General features: G+C 44.8%; 1 protein-coding gene across 2 annotated transcripts; it reads right to left on the bottom strand.

Annotated features, from left to right (window-relative positions):
• Positions 1-13,369: 13,369 nt before the first annotated feature.
• On the bottom strand, positions 13,370-26,360 carry LOC101842078 (L-threonine 3-dehydrogenase, mitochondrial). 2 transcript variants are annotated; one of them, XM_040740716.1, is made up of 9 exons: positions 26,240-26,360; positions 20,721-20,920; positions 18,114-18,156; positions 17,483-17,553; positions 16,390-16,539; positions 16,114-16,286; positions 15,122-15,212; positions 14,519-14,788; positions 13,370-13,908 (listed from the first exon to the last, which is right to left on the bottom strand). In XM_040740716.1, the coding sequence occupies exons 2-9, from the start codon at positions 20,902-20,904 to the stop codon at positions 13,769-13,771; spliced, it is 1,122 nt and encodes a 373-aa protein (XP_040596650.1). In that variant the 5' UTR covers positions 20,905-20,920; positions 26,240-26,360; the 3' UTR covers positions 13,370-13,768. The 2 variants fall into 2 exon arrangements, with proteins under 2 accessions (XP_040596650.1, XP_012972679.1); XM_013117225.3 differs by lacking the exon at positions 26,240-26,360 and adding an exon at positions 25,877-26,008.
• Positions 26,361-27,015: the final 655 nt, after the last annotated feature.

The following is a 27,015-nucleotide window of genomic DNA, read 5'->3' as shown; positions in this document are numbered from 1 at the left end:
CCCTTCGTTTTTTTGTTTGTTTGTTTGTTTGGTTGGTTGGTTGGTTGGGTTTTTTTGGGGGTTTTTTTGTTTGTTTGTTTGTTTTTTCTGAGACAGAGTCTCTCTGTGGCTTTTGAAAGCTGTCCTGGAACTAGCTCTTGTAGACCAGGCTGGTCTTGAACTCACAGAGATCCACCTGCCTCTGCCTCCCGAGTGCTGGGATATAAGCCGTGCACCACCACCACCACCCAGCCCGTCCTTCTTTAAAATGGCCTTCACTCCTGCTATCTCCAGGGTCTTTCCTTTCCCAGCTGAGCAGCTCAAACGACTGATCTGAAACTGACACCACCATCCTCAGACCCCTCTCTTCCTAAAAGCTCATAGCTGTGCTTCAATGGAGAATGTATAGTTGGCTTCTAGCATGGGACCCTGTCTCCCACCAGTCCCTAAGGCCTGGACCATGGCTCCCACCAGCCATCCGTAGAGTGCCACCTTTCTCTACTGTGGAGTCTTACCCAACGACTGTAGTCAACCCTTTCCAGTGAACAAGCACACTCTCTGGATACAGTCCCAGGTGTCAGGTACCATGAGCCATAGGAAACAGTGACTCCTAGCCCTGCATAAGAGTTACCTGGAGGCTTCTAAAAACACCTACCCCTAAGCCCCGCCCCAGAGAATCTGCTAGAAAGGTAGTCAAGGAAGTCTTGTCTATCACACCTTCCAGGCACCAGACACTTCCCATACCATCACCCCATCAAATCCTCCTTCCAGTCATAAGCAGGTGCCTCCATGCTGCCCAATTTCCAGGGGGGAAACACAGGAGGCTCAGAGAAGCCGAGTGAGGGAGTCGATGCATACAACCAGGCCTGTGTGGCTCTGTCAGCCAACTTTGCCATGACGCTGTTGCTATCTTAGAGTTGTCCACCTAAACAAGTGACAGAGCGAAAATGGAGGATGACAGTGCTCTTTGGGGAAGAATCTGGGAGCTTTGCAACATGAAACACATTGTCACAAAGAGACAGAGCAAATGAAGACTCCTAAAGACAAAATGAGGACGCTTGCACAGGTTAATCTAGAATGATGCTCCTTGGCCATGAGCATCAGTGACAAAGCTGGTGCTCATCAGAAATTGGATGGTTACTGGACACTCATCCTCGCAGACGTTTCCTCTGTGTACAGCTGCAGTGATCTCACAGGCTGTGGTTCTCTTGGACTTTGGGACCTCTTCTTTTTTTAAATTATTTTTATTTCATGTGCATCCGTATTTTGCCTGCATACATGTCTGTATGAAAGTGTTGGATCCCTTGAAACTGAAGTTATGAGCTGCCATGTGGGTGCTGGGAATTGAACCCATGTCCTCTGGAAGAGCAGCCAGTGCTCTTAACCACTGAGCCATCACTCCAGCCCCAGGCCTGTTTTCTTCTTTTTACTTTTTTAAAAAATTTAAGTTAGAAACAAACTTATTTTACATGTCAATCCCAATTTCCTCTCCCTCCCCTCCTCCCCTGCCCCCCACTGACCCACTATCCCATCCCCTTTCTGCTCCCCAGGGAGGGTGAGGCCTTCCACAGGGGATCATCAAAATCTGTCACATCATGTGGAGCAGGGCCTAGGCCCTCCCCCATGTGTCTAGGATGAGAGAGTATCCCTCTATGTGGAGTGGGCTCCCAAAGTCCATTCGTGTACTAGGGATAAATACTGGTCCACTACCAGAAGCCGGGGCCTGTTCTTACAGAGCAGCGAGGAGTTGTATCCGGCAGACACAGGAAGGGTATGCTAGAGAAAAACCCCTCACACCATGTCTAGGAATCCACAAGTGACATAGGAAGGGGCCATGACCTAATATTCCCTTCAAGAACACATCCCCAGTAATTTTCTTTCCTCCCTGAAGCCTCACCTCCCAGAGGTTTGCCGCTTCCCAGTAGCACTGCAGGTAGGACTCCTGTTTACTACACAAGGCCTGTGGGGACATCTGAGGTCCAAAGCAGAGCAGATGTGCAAGTCACACTTCTTACCTCCAACTCTGCAAGCTGAGCCTGAAGAGAAGAGTCCTGATGTCATTGTAGACAAGGCCCCTCTTTCTCCCTTCTGCTGTCCCTAAGATTTGGGGGGAACTTTTAGGAGCTGGGGCTTATGGGAGAAAGTCGGGTGAGTAGGGGTGTGTCCTTGATAGGGATGTGAGGACTCCGGAGAGTTCTTCCTAGACACTGTGATGTGAACATCCCTTCTGGACCACTCACTCCCTGTGCCTGACTTATTACAGTCCTCAGAGCAATGAAGCCAGCCAATCGTGAGCTGAAGCCTCTGGAAAGACAAATACTACCCCCTTTCGGTTTGATTGTCTCATGTGGCTTGCCATGGTGGTGGAAAAGTGATGGACATCACTGCATGGAATCATCCTGCAAAGGTTGATTCATCTCTGTCCTTTGTCCTCCTCTGCATAGGAGCCCATCACAACTAGGGATAGTCACCCAAGGGTCCCGCCCACCCAGGAGCTGACTCTGCATTCTTGCACAACGGTTTCTAGAAGCATGGGGTCTCTGTTGGTGAAAGAAAGTATCAAGGTGCTAAAATTGAAGAATTGTAGCTTCTGACATAAATCTCCAAGAATCTGAGGCAGAGGAAAAAGGCCTTAATCTACTGTGAGTCCCTTATGGTCAAAATGACAGGGGTGGGAACCAACTGGACCTGTCATGGCCTGAACACACCTGCTCGCCAGGTGCCAATGTGGTGCTCTGCTCCCCTCCCTTACAGGGAAGGCTGCCAGCTTCACAGGCACAGAGCCCTGTTGACTCTGGCAAGAGGGGAGGATGCTATCAGCTTCCAAGGCCTGAGTTCACAAGGTCAAGACCAGAGCAGAGCAGCTGGTAAGCTAGTGGGATGGAAACTGTTTCAGTGCAAGTACGTGAGTGGCCTTGGATTCCTCTGGCACAAGCCCTGCTGGGCTCTAGAGGACTTCCCAGCGATACCTGCTACCTGGGCAGAGAATGCACCGAGGCAGCAAGCCTATGCCTCCCTACTAGAACTGGAAACACTAGATCCCACTCATGCTCATGCTGTGAGCTGAAGGGGACCCTTGAGAATCTGATCAAAAGCTACAGTCTTTCTCCTGAACCATGTGGTGTGGGGGTCATTGTGTGGTCAGATTTTGGATTCCTCAGAGACGAGACATCCCTCCTCCATGAGCATGCCACAATCCCCAAATCTCTGCAGCCACCCCAGTAGCTGCTGCCTGAAGCTCTCCTCTTCCTAACTGCTCTTTGAGGGTCTGTCTTCTAGGCCCCATATGCTGAGGACAGGGCTAGAGGACTCCACCTGAGCACGCTCTCCTCTTCCTGTATGTTCTCTTCCCTTTCCAGTGATCTCTCTGTCAGCTCTTCCCTCCCCTGTCACCTTCACAGGTGCCATCCCCAAGACACACTGAGAGATGGGTGCATCCTCAACCCATCATTTGTCTGATTTTTGTATCTGCAGCCCAGGCTTGCACACACTGTCTGGTTGCCTAACAGGAGAGGTGAGTACACTTTCTCCTGCCTCAGTGTGGCCTGGAAGCTTTGACTTCTGCAGAGTAAAGCCACATAAGCTGTCCCCAAACAGTGGAGCTGGACAGGGCATTAATGCCTTGCCAGTGGAACAGTCGTGTTTTCACTAGGCAGGAGCCTGGCTGCATGGGTGAGAGCTGGACAAGTTGTCGACACTGTTGTGGAGCAGAACAAAACAAATTCAGTCTCTGTGGAGTCCAGCTGGGCAGGGATGGCATTGCCTGCCGGTGCCCAGTGTGTCCTTTGGTGGTAGTTTTATTCGATTCCTTAAGGAAAGAATAAAATGTCACCCCTGGATCCCTGGAAGGGGAATCGAGCCAACAGAGAATCCAGTCTTCATACGCCATCATCTGTGTCTGGGCACTGTGAAGGACACTCACAAAAGCGGTCTCAATTATTTTCCTCCTCCTCCTCCTCTTCCTCTTCCTCTTCCTCAATTATTTTCCTCCTCCTCCTCTTCCTTCTCCCCCCCTTCTCCTTCCCCCTCCTCCTCCTCCTCCTCTGTTTCCTCCCTCTTCTTTTTGAAACAGGACCTTGACTATCCAAGACTGGCCTCAAACTCACTCACTATATAGCCATGAATGACCTTGTGATCCTCCCCTCCCAAGCACTAGGATGTAGGTGTAGGGCACCATGCAGACACATCCCCAACCCATCTCATTTCTTTGTCACAATTCTCTAAAAAAAAAGTGACTACACATATTCCATATCTATTTTTCCCCCAGCACTTAGGTCAGTAATGAACAAATGAAGTCTGAGCAGAGCTGAGTGCTCCTCCGCTGCTGGGAGAGCTTAGGCTTCCATGGGAGGGCGGACACATTAAACATCTGACACCCATCGCCTTTGTGGGAACATCAGGCTCTCTGAGCAGCAGAGGGATGAGCTGGGTGAGTAGTACTTCTCGAAGAGCCCAAGGAAAACCGGAAGCTCCCACTGTGTGGGGGAAGACTCTTCCAAAGAGCTGAGGAGTCAATGAGTTTGGGGATGGAGAGATGTTCTTTCGCAGAAAACCCAAATCTCAAGCGCACTTTTTCTGGTGTCACTATTGTATAGGTTCAACCACTCTGTTAACTTTTAGAACTCTACTGAGACATGAAGGGAGGACCGTAAGTGTGAGTCACAACTGTAACAGTCATTTTAGCAGAGGAGACCAGCTCATGGCCACATGTGACTCTGCATCCTACATCACCAACTAGTGCTTTCTAAAATAGTCACATAGCCACAGGATTCAGTCCTTCTGTAACACACAACTGAGATGCAAAATTATGTTTCAAAATCAATACTGTAAAAACACCTGGAGACTATCCATTAACTAACTGAAATGGATATCAAAATATTTAAAGTCACTAAAAGTGTGCATATACTTATAATTACTGTTAAAACAAAACATTTGCCAGTATGACAGAATTTAGTTGAATGTATTGCTTTGTATTTAATAATCTCAAATGTTATATAACAATAAATAATAAGATTTTACTTCTTATTAGATAGGGTCTGGAAGCTACATGTATCTCAGGCTGGCTTTAAGTGTCCAATATTCCTGCCTCAGTGTTGGAATTATAAGTGTGTCCCATCATGCTGGCAAATAATAACCTATTTGATGAATTTAGGATAAGTTTAGGAAACAAAGTGTGTTATTTGGGGTTGATGCAGCTCTGGGACCAGGCTGTCAGGAAGAATGCTCATTACATAATGGCGCCTGAGAAACCATATCAAACGGCCAACAGCTTCATAGTTAATATAGTGTCTTGTGTGTTATTTGGGTGCAGAGACAGCGGCAGGACCCAGGTAGCAGGCAGGAAAGAGCTTACAATGCTGTCGCCAATGTCCAGGGCTTCTCAATTGCTAGTTCTGACTTAATTATTAACCCATAATTACTAATATATATCTTATAAGGATTTATCTGTCCAAGGATGCCATCCTGACTTGTCCTCTCTTCCCGGGATCATATGGTAACTCCCTATTCTTGACTACATTTCCCAGAATTCTCCTTGACTCCTAGCCTATCTTGCTTCCCTATTGGCCAACAGTGCTTTATTTATCAACCAATCAAACAAATGTATACACAGATGGACTTCCACCATCACATGTTGATGTTCCATGGCTTTGGGATTCCTCTGGCCAGCAAGAAGTCAAGTTCAGGCACACAGAAGAATAGAGGCACATGTTCCAGTCAGTACAGCTTATCTTCCTCCACCATGGGATGGTCACAACAGTTAAAGATCTTGAGTAATTCAAATCCATCATATCAATGTAAGATGACACAAAGATTGATTTCATCTCATCAGTTAATGAGGGGACTAGTGAGATGTAGTTGACTCACAGAAAAATCCAAAAATAACATACTCATGCACACACACAGACACACACACACAGATGCACACAAGCACAAACGCACGCATGCATGCACACAATGTCAAGATGTCTCTACTACAAGGTGAAACTGGATTCTTGGTAAAGGGACTAATTTTGTCTCCATCAAACTAAACTCATTTGTGCTTCTAGGGAGGAGAAGCATTTGTATTGCTTTCAATTAACTCACAGAACTGTGAAATGGTCTAAAATTATTAAAGATTTTAAGTTAGCTCAGATAATCCAAATGAGGGTCTGGTAATCTTTGTTCCCATTTCAAATCCTTCACATGCTTTCCATTTCCAACAGATCTGCATTAGACAAGTCAAGTTCAAGGTGCAGAAACAGTCTTTCATGGAGAAGGCTTTCTTTTTATTTAGAACTTACCACAGTGTATCTTGGCTTGTTTTGTGGTTTGTTTTGTTTTGTTTATTTGTTTTTTTCTGTTTCTCCCTGACAGAGTCTTACACTGAGCGGAAGAAGGACTATTTATTTTGTAGTCAAAGTGTCCCAGCACCCAGAAGAGAGCGTGTAAGGGAGCAATGAAGATGGACAGGACCGAAACTGTGCTGTCCTCTCATTCTGAGATCCACCTGGGTGAGTGATGAAGATCCTGGCACTTCCACACCAGCACCATGATTCTGAGTGTGATAAGGCAGAGGCTGCAGAAACACTCCGGAATCATCAGACCTCTGGTATGCCAAGCCCACTCCAGAAACAAACACATAAAGGGTTTCTACTCATGACTGTTGTTCTAATCCACGTGAAAAAAGAAGTCATTCTTCCAAAGTTTCCCAGTTCTGAAACTCTGTGTGAGCAGAATAATGAAGCCTTCTCAGGATAACAGGGTTACAGAGAAATGCTTTGCCAACCTCTGCCCAAAGACAGAAAGAGCCAAGTTAGATTGATAATGAAAACACAGAGAATGAGAATGGAAGATTGAAAAGGGACTGAAGCCTGTGCACCAAGCATCATATTGAAAGTGTAGTTTCCTCTCACAAATGCTTGCTCCTGTAAACTGTAGGTTTAGAACAGTGATGACACATCGATGTAGATTCAGTTGCAACAAAAGTTTCTCTGCCATGTGGAGGGATGGGACTGCATGAGTTGTGCAGGTGTGTTGGCAGTGATGCCTTGAACCAAACTTGCTTTTAAAAAACATTCTGTTTAGGGCTCGGCAATCAAGAGCACTGACTGCTCTTCTAAAGGACCCAGGTTCAATTCCCAGCACCCATATGGTGGCTCACAACCATCTATAATTCCAGTTCCGGAGGATCAGATGCCTCTTGCTAACATCTTTGGGAACTCATGTGTATGATGCACAGACATACATTCAGGAGAAACACCTACAAACATAAAAATTAATTAAATTAAAATAGTCCACTTAGGGTAAAGGTGACTACCTCACAAGCCTAGCAGTCTGGGTCTGGTTGCAGAACCCACAATGAAAGGTACCAACCCTGACCTCTATTCACAAGCTGTTTGCACTCTGTTACATGCACACACATTCCCATGCATGCACTTACACACACACACACACACATGCACGCACGCAAGCACATGCAGATCAATGATGTTACCAAATGCACATATATTCTCACACACATGCACATTGATAGACACACACATACACAAGGAGATAGCAAATGAATTTCAATATTTTAAAAACCTGCCTGTTTAGGGGTTGGAGGGATAGCTCAGCAGTTAAGAGCACTGACTTCTCTTCCAGGGGATGCAGGTTCAATCCCCAACACCTACATGGCAGCTCACAACTGTCTGTTGCTCCAAGATCTGACATCCTCACATGCAGGTAAAACACCAATGCATATTAAAAAATAAGTAATTAAAAACAGCCTATGCCCCTTAAAATATTAAAAGTTAGCTCATACTTGAAAAGTTAGTGCAATGTACATAGAAATCAGGGGCTGAGTGTAGTTTAACATGTGCGAAGTCTCTGGCGTAAGAGGAACTGAACAACAAGAGACCCAGCACACTGAACTCCTAGACCACCCACTCACCAGGTGGTTCAAACTAAAAGCCCCAACAAAACCAAATGTTGGTAGGGACATGGAGCAGGTGCACACAGCTTGTGAGGAACAGGCAACAGGTGTGGAGCTAAACTCAGTCTGCCACACAGTGGATCACAGACCTAGGCAATGCCCAAGGGAAACCAACCTCACTCACAAGACACAAGAAAGAAGGCATGCAGCCTTCCTACGCCTAGAACGCCTAAGCAGGAAATGATTTAAATGCCCACCATACGTTCTAGCGTGCTGCTTCATCACACAGACACTGTGATACACAGCAGTTCTGGAAATGGGTAGCCTCCAGCTCTGTACGGCTGTGCGAGTGGATCTTACAAACATGACAGAGCAAAAAGAAACTGGCTGCAGCAGCACAAATATGGTTGATCTGGAATTCCAGATCAATAAAAAAAAAAAAACTGCTTAACATCGACAGGCCTAGGGATAGGAGTGACTTCCGCACAAAGTTAATGAGGTCGTTCTAGATTCTTTCTTGCTTTTCTAGGAAAAGTGACAGAAAAACAGAAATAGTATGAATGCATTAACATCCAGACAAAGGCACAATGTTTCTGCCTTATAGGATGCTCCCCAGGGAAGTGAGAACTGTCTTTATGGGGACAGACATATTTGAAAGTTTCTACACAACTATGGGAACCATCACATGATCACAATTCAGCATCAAAGGGAGCGCTTTTGAGAGATTCAGCTTCTTAGAAAGGGTTTCTTTCTTCCCAGCAGCTGCCCATCTGTTTCAAGATTGAACAAATAGGCCAGCATGAGGTTCATTTCTGGAAGTTAGTAAACACTGAGAAACCAGCTTCAAAGCATATGGCCAATATTTAGCAAATGTTTGAGCTTTTTTTCCCCTCCCCAAATAACAATATGACTTAACAGAAAACTAGGGACCAGGTGTGGTGGCTCACATCTTTAATTTCAGCACATGGGAAGCAGATGCAGGAAGACAACTGCCAGTTCAAGGCCAGCCTGAGCTACAGAGTGAGACACTGTTACACACACATACACACACACACACACACATACACACACACACACTAAAAATAACTAAAAGAAATATTTTTTAAAAATACATAACAAACTAGTGAGTAGAATTCTTTCTCTCCCATATGCACAAATCCAACCTCTATAACCAGATTTCCACAAGCACGTTCAAAGATGTGAGTGACATCCTGGTCACCCAGCATTTACAAAGCCACCAATCTACTGTGGGTTCCTTACATTGTGACGTGCCAAGGACCCAACATGGGCCCCCCACCCCCAGCTTCTTACCCTGTGAGTCAAAACCTGAATGTGAAAGTTTCAAAAATTTTGTTAACGGTGAAAGTTTTCTGAACAGGAAACAACCAAAAATCAATTCAAAATCAGATTTAGAATGAATTCATGGTGTTTCTGGCAGAGTTCACCCACACTCACAAAACTTCACCGTGGCTACCGTTCCAGATGGGTACGTGCCCTTTGCCTTATGTGGCCATCACTCCATGGGTGTCTTGCAAATGCTTCAGGAAACATGGCTCAGACTGAGGCTACCCAACCTCAGGAGTGGCAGCATGTGTCAGCCCATACAATGATTTTCTGCTGCTACAGAAACATAATGGTTTGATTACAAGAAACAAAACTTCTTACTGTCTTACTGCTATCATGCCTAGGTATGTTAAGTATCAGATTAGAAAATTTTCGGATTGGATCATGTTAGGAGATTTTTCTTTTCAAAACTGCTGTTTGGATTTGTGGTAGTACAAATTACGATTCATGGGATTGGGATGATGTAGGTTAGTTTTTTGGTTTTTATTTTGTTTTTTATTTTATGAGACAGGGTTTCTCTGTATTGTTTTGGAGGCTATCCGTCCAGCCCGGCCTCGAACTCACAGAGATCCGCCTGCCTCTGCCTCCTGAGTGCTGGGATTAAAGGCATGTGCCACCACCGCCCGGCTTGTAGGTTAGTTTTATTGGGAAGAAATCACTTACATGAGAAACCTATAACCCAGGGTCAGTATTTTGAGGTTCCAAGCTCAACTGCCCTCTGTGACCCAACTGGAACCCAGAGCAAGCCTGTCCCTGACCCCAGGCCAAAATCCCACATGCTTATGTAGGCACCTGTGACCACGGCCGTTTGGGCGTGATCAGCGCCACAGGTATGTAGTAAGATCTCTCACTACACCTCCTAATCTTCCCAAATGGCCCCACCAACTGGGAACCAAGCGTTCAAACTATCACAGATTCTAACCATACTCCTGCCATTTTATACTACTTAATTATGTGGGGAGGAATTCTCAGGATTGATGATTGCAAACTCTGAAAAGTGTTGAAGGTGCCCTGTATCCTCCAGTGTCAAATATCCAGTCAAGATTTAGTATTTTATGTAAAAATCAACAAGCCCATCATCTCATTAATGCACAGATTTGATTTCATCTTCAATTTCTATATAGTAAAAATTATATGTATATAAAAGATTTTTATAGATTTCTTCATGTTGTACTATCAGCAACCATTTGATACATAGGACTATTTCAAATACCTATATAGCGTGGCTCATACAAAATGAGGAGTTGTGGGTGGCAGATAATATTTGAGAAGCCCTGTCCAGGAGAAGGACCAAGAGAGGCAAGAGCTGTCCACAGCTGTGGTCTTGATGGCCGAGATGCCTGTGGATAGGAGCCAAAGGAAAGGGCTCCTGGAGGAAGGAGTGTGCATTTATGAATGGAAGTCCCACTTTCAAAGTAGTGTCGGGAGCAATCTTCCTGCCCTTTTGATCTCTCATCCTCTTCCTTATTACTTCTATTACTTGTGTTATCAATACAGCATTTGCGGTGAAGCATCTCTCTGCTGTTCTTATTATCCTTATCCTGATAATGCTTTGCTATTCTGTCCACACTGAGCTTCAAATGAGAAACTTTGGCAGGATGACTTTGCTTTGTTAATGTGCAGTAGAATGTAAACCGTGAATTTATACCCTACTAGTAATGAAATAAGGGCACTAGAAATGATAGTTTGTTCACTCCTAAATCAATTTCTGAACTATGAATGTGATTTAAGAAGGAGTAAGCCTTTAATTCCAGCATTCAGGAATCAGAGGCAAGCAGATACTAAGTTCAAGGCCAGCCTGGTCTACAGAGGGAGTTCCAGAACAGCCATAGCTACACAGAGAAACCCTGTATCAAAAGAATAAATAAACAAACAAGTGAACAAAAACTCCCAAATCAAAAGAAGGCCCAGAACTTGGGAGGCAGAGGCAGGTGGATTTCTGCCTTTGAGGCCAGCCTGGTCTACAGAGGGAGTTCCAGGACAACCAGGGCTACACAGAGAAGTCCTGTCTTGAAAAACAAAAAATGAAAACAAAGAAACAAAAAACAAAACAAATAAAACAAAAAAAAATTTAAAGGAAAAAGAAACATGCAATGTATACAGTGTGCTTGTACCAGGCAGATCTTTCACAAAGACATATAGGTAAATAACTCACAAAAAGCTCTTGGTATCAGCACTTTGTTTTAGGTAGGTTCTTCTTATTCACTTATTATGGTAGGGAAAAAAAGACACCACCCCATAAAAGTCTTAAGAGTTAGTTAGAGATGGGCACTGGTGGAGTATACCTTTAATCCCAGCACTTGGGAGGCAGAGGCAGGCAGAACTCTGAGTTCAAGGCCAGCATGGTCTATAGAGTGGGTTCCAGGACAACTAGGGCTGTTACACAGAAAAACTCTGTCTCTAAAAACCAACCAACCAACTAACCAACCAAACAAACAAGATTAAATAGAAAAATCGTTGGATGTAAAAACTGTGTATTTCAAAGTACCAGAATGAGATTTTGACCCTTTAAGACGATGAAAGTGAGATGTATTTGCAAAAATCTTTCTTACAGCACTATTTATGACAGTTAAGGATGGTTAAGTCCAAAAGTCCTGTTAAATTCTGTACAGCCAGGCAATGAAGGAGTATAGAGCCATTAAACAAACAAATGTGGCTGAAGATGTGGCTTAGTGGTAGAACACTTGCCTGGTGTGCATAGGCCCTGAGTTCCAACCCCAGCATCACACACACACACATGTAACCATGTCATGGTTACCTGTGTAGAGGGTGTGAGACATGCTTTTCTTTGCATTTATCCACTCGTGCTATTTGAGTTTCACCATGCATACAGATTTTTAAAATCACGCCATGAACTTTAGACTTACACTTCCCTACACAATCAAGAGAATGTGGTCTTAATCTGCTAGGTGACTCAAAAGGCAGCTTTAATATCAGGTGTGAACTTGAAGTTTGAGTAGCTATCGTGAAACATCGCTGTCTAACAGGTTAACAAATCTGAGGCCCTTCGATAATGAGTACGTTCCAGTTGTATATGATATTCAGAATCCCCCATCCAGAGTCACAGAATGATGGTGGTTGCTTCAGAGCGAGGGGAGTTACATGTAGTTTCTTTATTGCTCTCAAGTCTGTTACTCGTATATACTGGGAAACAATATCAATTTTAAGTTTTATTTATTTTTATGTGTATGAGTGTGTTGCCTACACGTGAGATGTGTGCACTGTGTACATGTAAGCATGCACTGTTGCTTACAGGTCAGAAAAGGAAGTCAGGTCCCCCGTGACTGGAGCTGCAGAAGGTTGTGAGCAACCATGTGGGTGCTAGGAACTGAACTCAGGTCCTCTACAAGAGCAGCAAGTACTCTTAATTGCTGAGCTGTTTCTCCAGATCCCAAATTATAATTTTATGGTATATGAACTATATCTCAACAAATCTATAGAGAGGATTTTCAGAAACAAAAATCTACAAATGTAAACTTAATTATACTAAGTGTGTGAGAGATAACCTATACTACTGTAGTTATTGAAACTCAATCATCTAAAAGTGCTCTAGTTAAAAAGATTCAAATTCAGGTAAGACTCCAAAAAATCATGACACAACCTAAGAGTTCAAAATGTAAACTTGTCGCCAGGCGGTGGTGGCGCACGCCTTTAATCCCAGCACTCAGGAGGCAGAGGCAGGTGGATCTCCGTGAGTTTGAGGCCGGGTTGGACGGATAGCCTCCAAAACAATACAGAGAAACCCTGTCTCGTAAAAACCAAAAAAAAAAAAAAAAAAAAAGTAAACTTGTAACAATTCATCATCACTAACCTATAGTATTAGTGGAGCTAATATTGACTATAGCTGTGGAACTGAAGCTCCCCTTGCTGGTGATTTCTGGAGGTAGCCAGGTGTGCCAGCAGGGTTTGGGCATCCTCTCTGGTGGTGGGTTACCTGCTGTCACAGGACTGCACTCTTTAGATGCTGTGCTTGGAACCTATGTTACAGAGTTGGGACATAGCCAGCTTACTCCACGTTGCTGGGTCAGTCTGAGGGGGTGAAGCCCAGAAATGTGCATTTCAACAATCTCTCTGGTGTTGTTATGTTACTATAGACATCACCAAGCTTTCTAGCAGCCCCTAAATGGAATAAAATGCCCTTTATGAACTGTATCATATTTCATATTTTTAATCGGCCAGATAAATCTTAGGTAAAAAGTTAGCTGCAAGTGATCATTTTTGATGAAGTTTGAAAGTCCTAAACACGAAGAACATCTTTGAAAATCCTTAAAATGTAATCTTTGGTCTCTGGTCAAGAAAGTCTCAGGAGTGATGCTTACATTGAATTTAATTAAATACAAATGTTGCAAATCCCAAGAGATAGCCAGCCACTAGCACTTAGGACTTCATTTCTGTGGCATGTGTGCTTGGGCAGTTAGGCACACAGTAAAGGCAATGAGTAAAGGAACCCCCCCCCCATGGGAGCTGCCAAAACCCAGTCCCATTAGTTCTCCAGCTTAGAGAATGTCATGTCCCTTGCACTGTGAGGACAGGGGAGCTGCTCCTCCCCTTTCAGTTGGCTTGAGTGATTCTGGTCCTGGCTCCGTGGAAGTTGATCATTGTAGCCACCAACTCAGGAAGATCAAAGTCGTGGTTCCAGCCCCAGTCTTTACGGGCGTTGCTGTCATCTAAGCTCATGGGCCAGCTCTCAGCTGGGGAAAGACGCGGGAAAGAACGCTGGTTATTCAAGCTCTGTATTTGTGAATGACTGGATGGATTTTATACAAAGGCACAGAAAAGGAAACCTGGTCTCTGACAGGAGCAGAACTAGTACTCTTCAAAAGACACGGGGCACCGGGCGGTGGTGGCGCTGGCCTTTAATCCCAAGACTGGGGAGGCAGAGGCAGGGCCACTCTGAATTTGAGGTCAGCCTGGTCTACAGAGTGAGTTCCAGGATCCTGTCTCAAAAAATCCTCCCCCCTCATCCCACGCAAAACCTAACACAGCTTTTTAAGGGAATATTCTTGTATCTCATATCTTGTATTGTCCTCTATGGGGCAATTACACCATACGAAGGCCGAAGCCTGTTTGCACACTGCCTTGATTTCTTCTGTTTCTCCCTGCTTTAATAAATTGTGCAAAAATGAAATGGTGCCCGACTGTTTCCTGAGCTGGAACCTTTCTCCCGAAGAGATGTCTCTCACACAGGAGCATTTGTGGGTGGACCACTGCAACTCCTCAGCCTTAAAGCCTCGCCCCGGGGATGGCGTGGGGACTCCCAAATCCGACTTCAAGCTAGAACGGATTGGCGTGGGGGCATACCTATGGCCTGTCGGAGGGGATCCACGCAGTACGTGATCTGGAAATCAGGCACATGCTTGCGGAGGGCCTGGGCCAGCTCCTCCGGGGTGAAGCTCATGGCACTGATGTTGTAGGTCCTCATGGAGAGGCGCTCTGCGGGGGCCTCCATGACTTCCAGGGTGGCCCTGAGGCAGTCGTTGATGTACATCATGGGGAGCCTGGTGTTGGCCTCGAGGTTGCACTCAAATGTGCCGTTCTTCACTGCAGCTTGGAAAATCTGGACTGCGTAGTCTGAAAGAGAATCCCGCCCATTGCAGCAGCAGGAGGGAGGAGATTCAGAACTGAGATGCCATCTCTCTTAATCTAGAACCTCTTTAGATATTAAAAATGGAAGGCTCCCCCAAAAGACCAGAATAGTATGGGCTATATCAAGATTTACTGTTATACACAGGTAACTGAAGAATTTCTTTTAGTTACTGCATTTTGGAGGCCAACGAGATTAAAATTAAAAAAAAAAAACTCCCTACTTTTCAATTTCTCTTGAAATACAGGGAAACCAAGGCAGCCAGTTTGTGAACTAAGCAAGAGAATTTAAGGGTGAAGGAGACTGGAGATAGTACTTACCGGTTGTTCCTCCTCCAGGCTGGGAATCTGCAGAAATGATTCCAGGATATCTCAGGCACCGGAAATCTAACCCATACCGGTAATAATAGTACTATGAAAAAGAAAGAGCTGGCTAAAAACCATAATAACCCTGTAGTTCAGATAAAACAAAGACATTGCTTTTCCCTAAAATATCACATGCAGCTAAATTAAAATGTTCCTCAAAAGAATAAGCATTTAGGACCTGCAGGATGGCTCCGTGGGTAAAGGCACTTGAGTTGAATCCTCAAAACCAAAATAAGGTGTGAGAACAGTTTCCACACTTGTTCCCTGACCTCCACACACATGCTGTGGCATATTCGTGTCTGCATGTACACACGCAACATACACAAACACAATGTTTAAAAGAAAGAAAATGGGATCTTCAGAATTGCCAAGTTTTTCACTTTTCTTTAATAACACTGTAATCCATCACTAAGGACGCTGAAACAGAATCCCGAAGGCTTAATGCCCACAAGCCTCGCCTGCTTGTTCCAGGTTCCAGTAAGAGATCTTGTCTCAAAATTTAAGACGGGGAGGAATTGAGGAAGACACCTAACTTCTGACCTCTGCACACATGAATACATACACTTGTGCCCCACATATATTCTCTCCTTCCCTTCCCCCGCCCCCATGTCTCTGTCTCTCTCTCATGCAGAAAAAGTTTTAGCACTCCCATCAGTAACTCTAGTTGAGAACCTTACAAACGAGTTAGGCAGGAGGCACAGATGAGTTTCAAGGCCAGGAGTGTTCAAAAGTACTGGGTATTACTATCATGGGTGTGGGAAAGCAGAAACCTATAGCTAAGGAATTGTTCAATGCCTGCAAGGGGCCTGCCACTTGATAAACAACCACAGTCATCTCTGGGGTGTAAATGTTTCCACATACAGTTTCAGAGGCAGAAAAAAAATGGGACTGGGCACATAGAATCATCTAGCCCTGAACATTTAGTAATCTTGCTGAGAAATGCTTACTTCTCCCATGAGCTCTGCGTGGACCTTGGATACCCCATAGATGGTCCTGGGCCTTTGAATACAGAGATCAGGTGCAGGGTTCTGAGGAGAGGTAGGTCCAAAAGCTCCAATCGTGCTGGGCACAAACAATCTCACATTGTGTTCGGCTGCAACATCTAGAATGTTATGCAGTCCTGAAATGGATAGACATTATGAAAATCTGAAAATAAAATTAAAAAAATCAAATTACTGAGAGCAGGAAAAACTGGCCTCTTTAGGTCAGAGTCAGCTGCTCACCAGTTATGTTCACATCTCTGGCCAAGGCCACATTTGCTTCTCCAACAGCACTTAGCAGAGCACTGTAGTGAAACAGCCAGCTGATACGGTGGTTCACCACGATCTCATGGAGCTTCTTGTCATCCAATATATCAGCGTAAACAAACGGGCCTGCAAGCAGAGTGAGAAGGGCAGCTGCAGCGAAGATAACCGGATTCCCTGTCCCCTGCCACTGACTTGAGAAAATCCCATTTTCATTGTCTCTTAGCCTCCCTCCCCCACCTTCCTTTTGGAGCAGAACCTGGCTCTGTGGCCTAAGCTGTACTGGAACCTTGTGGTTCTTCTCTCCCAGCCTTCAGAGTACTGCGTTAACAGCCATGCTCCGTCTTCCACACCTGGCTTTCTCACAATTCTTTGTTGCTTGTTGTTAGTTATGTATCTCTCTGTCTGTCTCTGTCTGTCTGTCTCTCTCTGTCTCTCTCTGTCTCCCTCCCTCCCTCCCTCCCTCCCTCCCTCCCTCCCTCCCTCCCTCCCTCCCTCTCTCTCTCTCTCTCTCTCTCTCTCTCTCTCTCTCTGTGTGTGTGTGTGTGTGTGTGTGTGTGTGTGTGTGTGTGTGTGATACCCACAGGGGGAAGAAGAGGGTGTGGAAATCATGGGAGGGGTTGCTTATGAGAGCAGGTACCTGGAGCCCAGACCACAGTCTTGAATCGTCTAGAGCTAGAGTTACAGGTGGTTGGGAGCCACCTGATATGGATGATGGGAACCAAACTTGGGTACTCCCTTCTCCATATTCATCAAGCTCTTTTTCCTCATCAAACTTACTTTTTGCTTGTGGGCTCTTTAAGTCAGCCAGATAACCAAAAACTCAAAAGATAGGAATCAAACTTTTTAGTCCAAAGACATTATTTGAAGTAATATTAAAACATATTATTCTAAAACTTCAGGTTCCACAGAACACTCCTGTTCTTTGTCATTTGAATGGAGCAGCATTGAGAATATACTTTTAAGCCAGGACCTTGCCAGAATCCCTCTTTGATTCACATATGGACTCCCTTGAGCTGCCTCTGTGGCTGCATTTTGAAAACTGAAACATCAAGGACTATCCATATCTTACCGCTATGGAAGACATGAGCAGGGGGCTTCTTTATGTCTGATAAAATCACATTGTCCTTCCCAAACCGTTTCCTGTAGGGAAAGAAAGTGCCCGGCCCCACAAGTCAGCAATGTCAAGAATACAAGTCTTAGATAACTGATTATTTCAAATAGGCACTGCAATTCCTGGGCCTTCTCCCGTCACCTTCTTCCTCGCTGTCACATACCCCTCAGCTTTGCCTCCCTAAGCTCAGACCTTTTCTTCCCACAGCCTGGTTCTCCTTCCCCCACTGCACCAGTCACCGATGCTCTCTCCATACCCTTGGCACTTCCTCTTCTCCCTCCTTCTTTTACCCTCCTACCTTCAACACCAGACGATTCCCTTCCACTCCTATAAGCACCGGGCCCTGCCCTCTGCTCCCCAACAACTGAAGGTAAGTGCTTCATTTGGGGTGATGAGTCTCACTGTACCCAAGTTAGGACTGAGAGCAAAGAGCTGGTGTTGTGACCAAGAGGCAAAACGAAATGTATTTTAAGTAGCTATTTCCATGTGATGTCTTAGAAGCAGAAAGAGTCCAGAAGCAAAAGAACAGATGTCAAATGTGGACAGAGACCACTGTACACCCATAAGAACCTGATTCTGAAGCTCTTACCTCAAAAGGCTAGCAAGTCCTACTCCCAGCTGGCCAAGACCCCCTAGGTGAAGAAGAAAACAAGATGAGACCTGAGTACAAATCTATTCTCAGAGCACAACAGTGGGATAAAACCCCTCCAGTTGTAGTGGGCTAAAGCCCAGGGCTGAGCTAATGCAATCGCTGCAGGCTCCTCTCAGCACTGCAGTGCTCTCAGAACATAGGAGAGCCACTGTCCATCATGGACCAGCTATCAATGCAGGTGAGAGTTTCACAGGCAGCACTTTCTGGCAAGGGGTGTCCAAGATCAAGAGGAAAGCAAGAACACAAGAAGAAAAATAACACGTGTGCTGGGCTCAGCTCCAAAGAGGGGAGAGAAAGAAGTCATTTGAAAAAGGACAGTGGACAAGCTAGTGTGTTAGTACACACCTTAATCCTAGAACTTGGGAGGCAGAGGTAGGTAGATCTCTTGAGTTCAAAGCCAGCCTATAACACAGCCAGAGCTACATAGTAGAGAGACCCTACCTCTAAAACAAAACAAACAAACAAAACAGAATCAAAGAGGAGCCACTAAGAAAGAAATGATGGTACCTTCCTGACTTGGAGGCTAAAGACACCATGGATAGGAAACCAGAACTATGGGGGCTAGGAACACATTCGGAGGACCACTGTAGATTTCACCAGAGACATTCATGTGGCAGGAAGATACAGCAGTGGGACTTCCTGTCAGTTAACACAGGAGTAAAACCCTAGAGACGCTTCTAGAGGAGACAGAGAATGAAAAGCACACGAGAACAAGATAGGAAGGGAGTGAAAACATGACAGAGGAGGGAGAAATGCAATGTGTCAATCAAGTGAGAGGTGGTCTCTGGCCGCTGGGAAGCACTCTGTCAGTCACAACATGGAATGCATGGTGAAGGGGGTGAGGCCAGGCACTGCATATTCCGGAGAAGGAGGATCGATGAGTAGAGTAGATCTGATGGGAAGAGCTCAACAGCAACAAGAAGCTTGGTTATATCCCATCTAACTCCCAGTTCAGTAACAGTTGGTGACAGGCAGTTCTGGATATAGGCTGGGGAATCTGGCCAAGGAAAGATGTGCCTAAGGAACATGTGTTCTAGAAATGGCATCCTCCCTATCATTGAGTTTTGTTGCCCTGACCTATTAACCTATAATAGTTATAGGTTATCAAGTTCCAGGAGAGCTGTTTAGCACCAAATACCTAGGTTCCTTCAAAAAACAAGGTTTTGTGGCTATGGATAAGGGAAGCCAAAGATAGAAGACGTCAGTCAGAACCACACCATCTTGTAATGCTTCTCCATTTTAGTTGAACTGCTAATTTCTGAAACTGGGCTCCCTGGTAGGCAGACAGACAGAAAGAGGGACCATGACCGGTAACAAAGATGGTGAATTTCTAAGATGGCTGACTTCTTCCTCCCCCTCTTGACCTCAGAGAAAAGCCTGGAAGCTTAACACAAAGGCCTTGGGGTTCTTTCTTCCCTCAGTAGGGCCAGTGAAGATGCACTGGCTCAGCAGAATCAAGTCTGGATCAGGAAACGACACACAGCAGCTGTGGGCCAATCAGCCTGGCTTTCTTCAAACTGACCAATCTTAAACCAGGGAAGGAAAGCTCCTCAGAGCCTTTAAGATCTCCAGCCCTCCAGAAGAGAATAGATGCTTGGCTGCCCAAGTTCCTCTTCTGTCCTCCCCACACTCCACCCCTGACACTGCAGTCGGTCTTTTTCTCTGTGTGCCTGCTGTATGTGTGTTTCCTCACTCAGAAAAGCCTTTCTGCAACTGTCAGCTCTTTGAGATTTCTCTGCTACTGTCAAGCTTGAGCATTTTCTTGCCTTTTTCTTGCCTTTCTTTGTGTGTGTGTGTGTGTGTGTGTGTGTGTGTGTGTGTGTGTGTGTGTGTGTGTGTGTGTGTGGTTTTTCGAGACAGGGTTTCTCTGTATTCTTTTGGAGGCTGTCCTGGAACTAGCTCTTGTAGATCAGACTGGTCTCAAACTCACCAAGATCCTCCTGCCTCTGCCTCCCAAGTGCTTGGATTAAAGGCATGTGCCACCAACGCCCAGCCCTGCGTTTAATTCTTAAATGGCAGAGAAAATGAACCCTATCAAGACCATTAGATAGGTCACTTGTTTTTCTGGATTCCTGATCTCCTCATCCTCACATAAGAGACACCTGGACTGCAGGTTCGTACTTCTGGCTGCTCATCAGGCACGTGATGTGACATAGGCCCTTTCCCATCCTCTGAAATCTGTAGGAAGAGACTCGCACTCTGCCCTTTGTGCCTGAACTTTCCTCAGAGCCCCTGCTATGCCTCTGTCTCCTTGTTGAGACAGTGTTAATGATTCTTCTGATAAATTCCTTAGCCCCCAAAACAACCCCTTTGAATTTAAAGGGATTTAAAAAAAAAAAAGCTGTGTCTGGCCAGAAAAGTGTTGCCATGGCAATGAAAAGTTATTTGTGATGGCATGCCTCACTCAGAGACCCTTTTCACAGTGCGACCATTAAACCTAGCTCCAGAGGTCTCCCGGAAGCCTGCTCGAATAGCACAGCACATACAAGAAGCAGCTCAGAGAAAGCAAGGCTCATGCCACAAACGAGGAGGAAACAAACCAACCTGTGATCAAGACCCGTGGAGGCTCTGCTTCGGAGAACGAGGTGGAGTGCAATTTGGCATCTTGCGGGAATCGATCAGGGGCACTGCCTAGAAACCTCAAGGGCAAGACAAGCTTCCAGCAGCTGGAGGCTTTGGTCTGTGCTGTCACACTGGCCACCTGTTTTAGCATCCCAAGGGCCAGCATCTGCTCTTCTGATACCCTGGGAGAGAGGAAGGACAGAGTCTGTTACTAACCTTACATCCATCCAGCCACTGGAAAGAGCTGCTCTCCTGAAATCACACCACAGTTGCCAGTTTGGGAGCAAAGCCTTCTTCAGTGATTGTGGAATGCACCAGACCCAACCAATGACTTGTCCATAGGAAGCTGGCTTTGAGCCAGGCCCAGGGACAAAAGGATATAAGTTCACACAAAGCCTAACCTGAGGTAATGCTGAAATCAAATGCCACACTCCAGTGGGGGTTAATGCACAACCAACAAGCACCAAACAACAACTACAACAACAACAGCAAAAAAAAAAAAAACCACCCAAACCAAAACAAGTCAGCAAACAGATCTGGTGAGGGCTTGCAATCTTGACTACAGTTGCTATCAACCTGTGCACACATCATCTGAGGGAACGAGCAGGTCCCAGACTAAATAGCCAAGCACTGGCCATCTGTGCTAACACTTCAGATGCTATCTTTAGGAGAACCGCCATTAACATATCCAGTAACCTTACAGGAAGTACCAAATAAAGGAGATTCTGTAAGGACTACTTGGAAGCCTGTGACAATGTTAGATTTAGGGAAATTCAAGGAAGCTGTAGTCTCATATGGCATCCGTTCACCATTTGTGAAGCAGACGATAAACATGTGGTCTGTTTGTAATAGGGTTATCTCTGTGGATTGGATAGATTTGATTAAAGCTCTCCTAGAGCCTGGGCCACAATTACAATGGACTTCCTGGTTCAGAGAAGAGGCTAAGAATATTGAACAAAAGGCTAAATCAAGAGGTATAGATAATCCGGGCGGTGGTGGCGCACACCTTTAATCCCAGCGCTCGGGAGGCAGAGGCAGGCGGACCTCTGTGAGTTCGAGGCCAGGCTGGACCGACAGCCTCGAAAACAATACAGAGAAACCCTGTCTCGTAAATACAAAAATAAATAAATAAATAAATAAATAAATAAATAAATAAATAAATAGGTATAGATATCTCCCAAGATAAAAATTCTTGGAGAAGGAGATTATGCTACGTTATAAAGGCAATGTCTATATGAATATCACCTCTTGGGTTTATGCCATGCAGCAGCTTTGAATGCTTGGGACAGAATTGGAGAAGCAGGGAAGAAAATTGAATCATTTACAAAAGTTATACAGGGCCCAAAGGAAGCATTCAGGGATTTCATACAAAGACTGTCATCAGCAGTAAATAGAATGATAACAGGTTCAGAAGCTAGAAAAATAATAACTGAAACTATGGTTTTTGAAAATACTAATGACCAATGCAAAGGATAATTAGGCCTTTAAAAGCAAGATCAGAACCTTTGGAGGATTGGATCATAAATACAATTAATATTGAAATTCATGACCATGATGATCATACAAGGATAGGAGAGATGATTTCAAGAGGATAAAAAAAAAATTGAAATGTCAAATGTTTTAATTGTGGCAGACAAGGTCACCTGAAAAGGGATTATAAACAGAGTGTTTCTGGAAATAATTCTTTTTATAAACATAATTCAAAGAGAATGCCCCTCCCTACTGGATTATGCAGAAGGTGTGGCAAGGGCAGGCATTGGGCAAAGGAATATAGGTCAACAAGGAATTATCAAGGTAATCCTTTGCCTTTGGGAAATGCCTCGAGGTGCCTCTCACAGGCTTCTGTGCCAAATTCTGTTCAGTCATTTCCTATAACCTTGAAGGAAATTCCTTCCCAGAGCAACTAAAGAACCTAGTGCCTACATTAAGAAACCATACCACTCTGGATGATAGAAGAGCTTTAGAAGAAAAAAACAAAATTTCAGGAGAAACCATAGATCAAAATTGATAAGGATTAGATTATGAACCTCCCCAAAGTTAGGTTTGGGGAAGGGTTTTGTTTTTGTCTTTACAGGAAAAGAAAAATCAACATCTTGAGGAATTTAAGATCTTTGGACAAATGAGCAGCCAAAAGAAGAAGGGAGAACTACCAAGAAGAATTACCAAGAAAATAAGTAATCTGACCTAATTCAATCACTGAAGTCTCCAAAAAGAATATGGAATCCCAGCAGGGCAGTGGAGGTCACACACACCTTTAATCCCACTACTTGGGAGGCAGATGCATGAGTTTGATCTCAATGAGCTTGACACCAACCTGATCTACAAAGTGAGTTTCAGTACATCCAGGACTATTAAAACAGAGAAACCATGTCTCAAAAAACAAAACAAGCAAAGAATATGGAACCCCACAGTGCCAATTTCACCAGGACTATAACACCATTAAGCTGAACAACTTCAGCTAAAGATCGACTTGGACTACAAACTGCTCAGATAATTTCGAGATGTCTAGCTGAGATGATCTAGTCTAACAAATTATTCTAGCCAGGACTTTTGACAAGCCCACACTTTCCCATTTTGGTTAGACTGGACAAAAGTGATACAGCTTGACAGCTAACCCAAATCTTTCTTTTCAGGATTCCCAAAAGATGCTGTCTCCCCCGGACAGCAGGAAGTAACTTTAAGAACATGCTGCCCACATTCCCAAGAAGTAGGGTGGGTGGTTTTTGGTCACTCTTTGGGTTATGGATATTTGTCATTGTTTAGGGGAATTGGTTACAAAATGTTGGTTATGGTCAGGAAGAAAGTTGAACAAAGGGAATTAGGTTCAAAGTTTTTGTTTTGAAAAAAAGGGAATACAGATATGATAGGATAAAAGGGGTAGATTATTGAATCTATTCTGAAAAGAAAGAAGGGAGGATATAGATATGATAAGGTAAAAAGGTAGATTATTGAATCTACTTTTAAATAGCAACTACTAGTCTATTTTACAATGGATTGGACATTTGTATATTGTATACAAATATTGTATATTGATGCAAATTTGAGATTAATTTTATTAAAACATACTGTACATACTTTTTAAATCTTGTTCAAGGTATTGTACCTATACAGTTCATTTAACAATGTAAAGTAATTTTCCAGCCCTTGAAAGTTATTACTATCAACTATATAGGATAATAAAGAAATACAGTTTAGTAATTAGACAACTATTACAATCAAACTTGTAGTCACATTAGGTACGTTTTCAAGGTCAAACGGAGACATATCTTAGAAACACAGGTCATCTTCAAACACTTCAGAGATCTAGAGAATATGGCATTTAAAATGTTTTAATAACATAGTTATTTTTTATGACAATGAGTCATGTCTGCTCCTAGCAACACCAATCTACTTCAAAGAACATGATGGGCATTGAAGAAACTCCATATGGAGTTTACTTTCTTTGTGGCAAAAGTTAGCCAGGGGGCAAGAAAGTGCCCTTGCCTCTACTGCTGACAGTATGTTGTCCAAATTAGACAAACAGGATGCAAGAGAGTGACTGCAAAACCTTGCCAAGACAAGGTGGGACAGCCCTTCAGAAAATCCTGATACACTAGGCCTGAAGGCCAAAGATGGATGCCTCAATGTAGCAAAGGAACCTTGGGTGAGTGTCCAGGCAGCCAACCGTTTTGTCATTCTCACATTTTTTTGAAAATCACTTGCTTTTGCTTCCTGATCACTTAGTTAATATCATTTCCTTCTCAGTTCTCTGAGGGAGTTGAAGACTAGATAGTATAGTTATAGTTTTCATTGTTTACCAGACTCAGAAAAGAAATTCACTAAAGAAATGTAAAATATATAAAGTTGAGAGACAGTAAAAGACAATTTTGAGTTGATAATGCAAATTAGAATAAAAAGCAAATTAGGTACAAGACTTTGCACTCACCAAGATAGGATAGATAATGAAGTATTTTCTCTGAATTTGTCAAATGCAAATGAACTAGATATTGTTAATGTAACTACTGCCTATATATATTGTACATACTTATTGTACTTATTGTGTATAATTTTTCTTATGTTAGTTGTAGCTCTCTTCTTAGACAAAAAAGGGGGAATTGTGGTAATATATTATTTATGATTTATTAAAGCTTGCCTGAGGATTCAGAAAACAAAGCCAGCCTCAAGCTGTAGAGATCAGGCAGTGGCCATACACATCTTTAATCCCAGGACTCAAGATTAAGAGGTAGATGGATCTCTGTTAGTTCAAGGCCACACTGATTACATGAAATTGATCCAGTCCTAAAAGAAACAGCTCACACAAAGTGTGAGCACACGCCTTTAATCCCAGCACTAGGAGGTGGAGACAGGAGAATATGGCTGGGCAGAGAAAGAAATACAAGGAGGAGACAGGAATTCAGAGCCTTTTGCCTCTGAGGATTCCTGGAGACAGGATTGCCATTTCAGCTGGTAAGATCTACTGGCTTGACTGCTTTGCTTCTCTGATCTTCAGCTTGAACCCCAATATCTGTCTCTGGGTCTATTATTATTTGTGTTACACACACACACCTTCATTCCCACTGGATTTACACACACCACAATCTCAGGCCTTCCATAAGAGGTAAGAAACAGTGAAGGCAGTCAGGGCTTTAAGCTGTAAGGGTAGGTACCATTGTAACAGTAAGGGTCCATGGAAAAGCTGAGCACTTCCTAACTACTGGGCTTTGTGAATCACCTGCTTTCCAGAATTCATATTTAACCCTACAGTTCTCCCTGAAGCTGGAGTCCTTTCCCTTTCCCATTTTTTAGGATTAAGAGTCCAAGGTAAGGTGGACATTCATGACCAAAGGAGGTGAGTCCCAAACCTTCTTGCCACCACTGAGTTCAGCTCCGTTTCAACTCCCCCCCCCCTCTCTCTCACACACACACACACACAGCCTGGATGGTCTGCATTCTTGTTCTCCCAAATCGAACAGAGTCACCGTATTGAGAGGGTTTACAGCAGGCAGACAACCTAGGAAAGGCACCTAGCAAAACGCTCCGTCCAAGTTAACCCGGTCCACGTCGTTTTTTAAAAAGTTTGGAATTTACATAGTGATCCCTGAAAACAAGAAAGCTTCAAGAGTGAGCTACAAAGGGTCTTAGAGGGAGGTCCGACTCACCAGTGTCCGCCCTTCACCTGTAGGGTTTGGGAAACCACCTCAGGAACCTGGGACAGACAGCCTCAATCTGCTCCCTGGTGAAAGGGTGTGGGTGGCCTTCTAACCCATCGTTCTCGGAGATAGCATCCCAGATTACCAGACAAACCTGTTTTCTGGGAACCGCGTGCCCACTCCTGTTGCTGTGAAGTTTAACAGGAGAAAGCAGTCCCCGCGCCCGCCTCTCTCCTCCGGGGCCAGCGAAGCACTAGCCCGGGCCCCCCACCCCGTCAGCGGGCTTCGCTGGTCATCCTGCGTCCCGATAGGGGGTCCAGCCCCCGAGGACAGGCGCCGCTGGGGACACGTCGGACCATCTCCAGCACTGACCTGCAGAAACGGAAGACTGGATGCTATGAACGCCACACTGGAGCCGAGCTGCACGTGCGGAGTCAGCGGTTGGTTCGGCCCTTTATCCTCTCTGGGTCTTGGACCTGCCTGGCGGCTTAGGATCCCCATCTCCACCCACACCCCTGGCTCCGCCCAGGCCTCTTGGAGCCTTGTTCCCCCCTTCCCCCCCCCCCCCGCCCACCCGCCACCTCACCTCCGCCACCCAGACGCCTGGGGCGAGCCCACACCCATACCTGGGATGGAGCTACCCTTACGACAGCACCAGGGGGCGGCCACTCCCCCTCCACAATTGACAGGGGTTAGAATTCGGGACTTGGAAGCCACAGCTGGAAAGATCTGCTCTGGACCTGTGTCTGGAAATGTGTCACAGACTCCAAGAGTCAGGCACTTAGTCGTTGTAGTTCCCTGCTGGGAACACCGCCATCAAATTAAGTGGCTTCCAAAGCAAGAACCAGTTAGGATGGGGCATCATCATCTGTTAAGGAAGGGCTTAGAAATTCCGAGTGGCAGCCTCCATCAGACCCCAGTGCACACGCCTGACCAAGGGGCTCCCATTTGGAGTTGAGGGAGCCTGAATGTATCTCTTCTGGTGGCCCAATATTGTAGCCGTCCAGTCTGAGCAAAAATATTTTACATTTGATTACAGGAGGTGGGGTAGGCGTGAGCCACCGCGTGCACGTGGAGGCTGGTGGAGGGTTCAAGTGATTGAACTCAGGTTGTCAAGCTATCTCTCAGGCTAGTAGCTGGAAGGTGGA

The sequence above is a fragment of the Mesocricetus auratus genome, unplaced genomic scaffold, assembly GCF_017639785.1.
Source record: "Mesocricetus auratus isolate SY011 unplaced genomic scaffold, BCM_Maur_2.0 Super-Scaffold_100707, whole genome shotgun sequence".
Taxonomy (NCBI): Eukaryota; Metazoa; Chordata; class Mammalia; order Rodentia; family Cricetidae; genus Mesocricetus; species Mesocricetus auratus.
This window is presented reverse-complemented; position numbering and strand designations above follow the sequence as displayed.

What these genes read in the sequence shown, in the direction of transcription:
- LOC101842078 (XM_040740716.1), bottom strand. Translation starts at nt 20,904, where the DNA reads ATGCTGGCCCTTGGGATGCTAAAACAGGTGGCCAGTGTGACAGCACAG. An exon ending in CAGAGATGTGAACATAACTG is followed by an intron (nt 16,287 to 16,389) that starts GTGAGCAGCTGA and finishes TATCCATTTCAG; the next exon opens with GACTGCATAACATTCTAGAT. An exon ending in GCCTGGAGGAGGAACAACCG is followed by an intron (nt 14,789 to 15,121) that starts GTAAGTACTATC and finishes ATTCTCTTTCAG; the next exon opens with ACTACGCAGTCCAGATTTTC.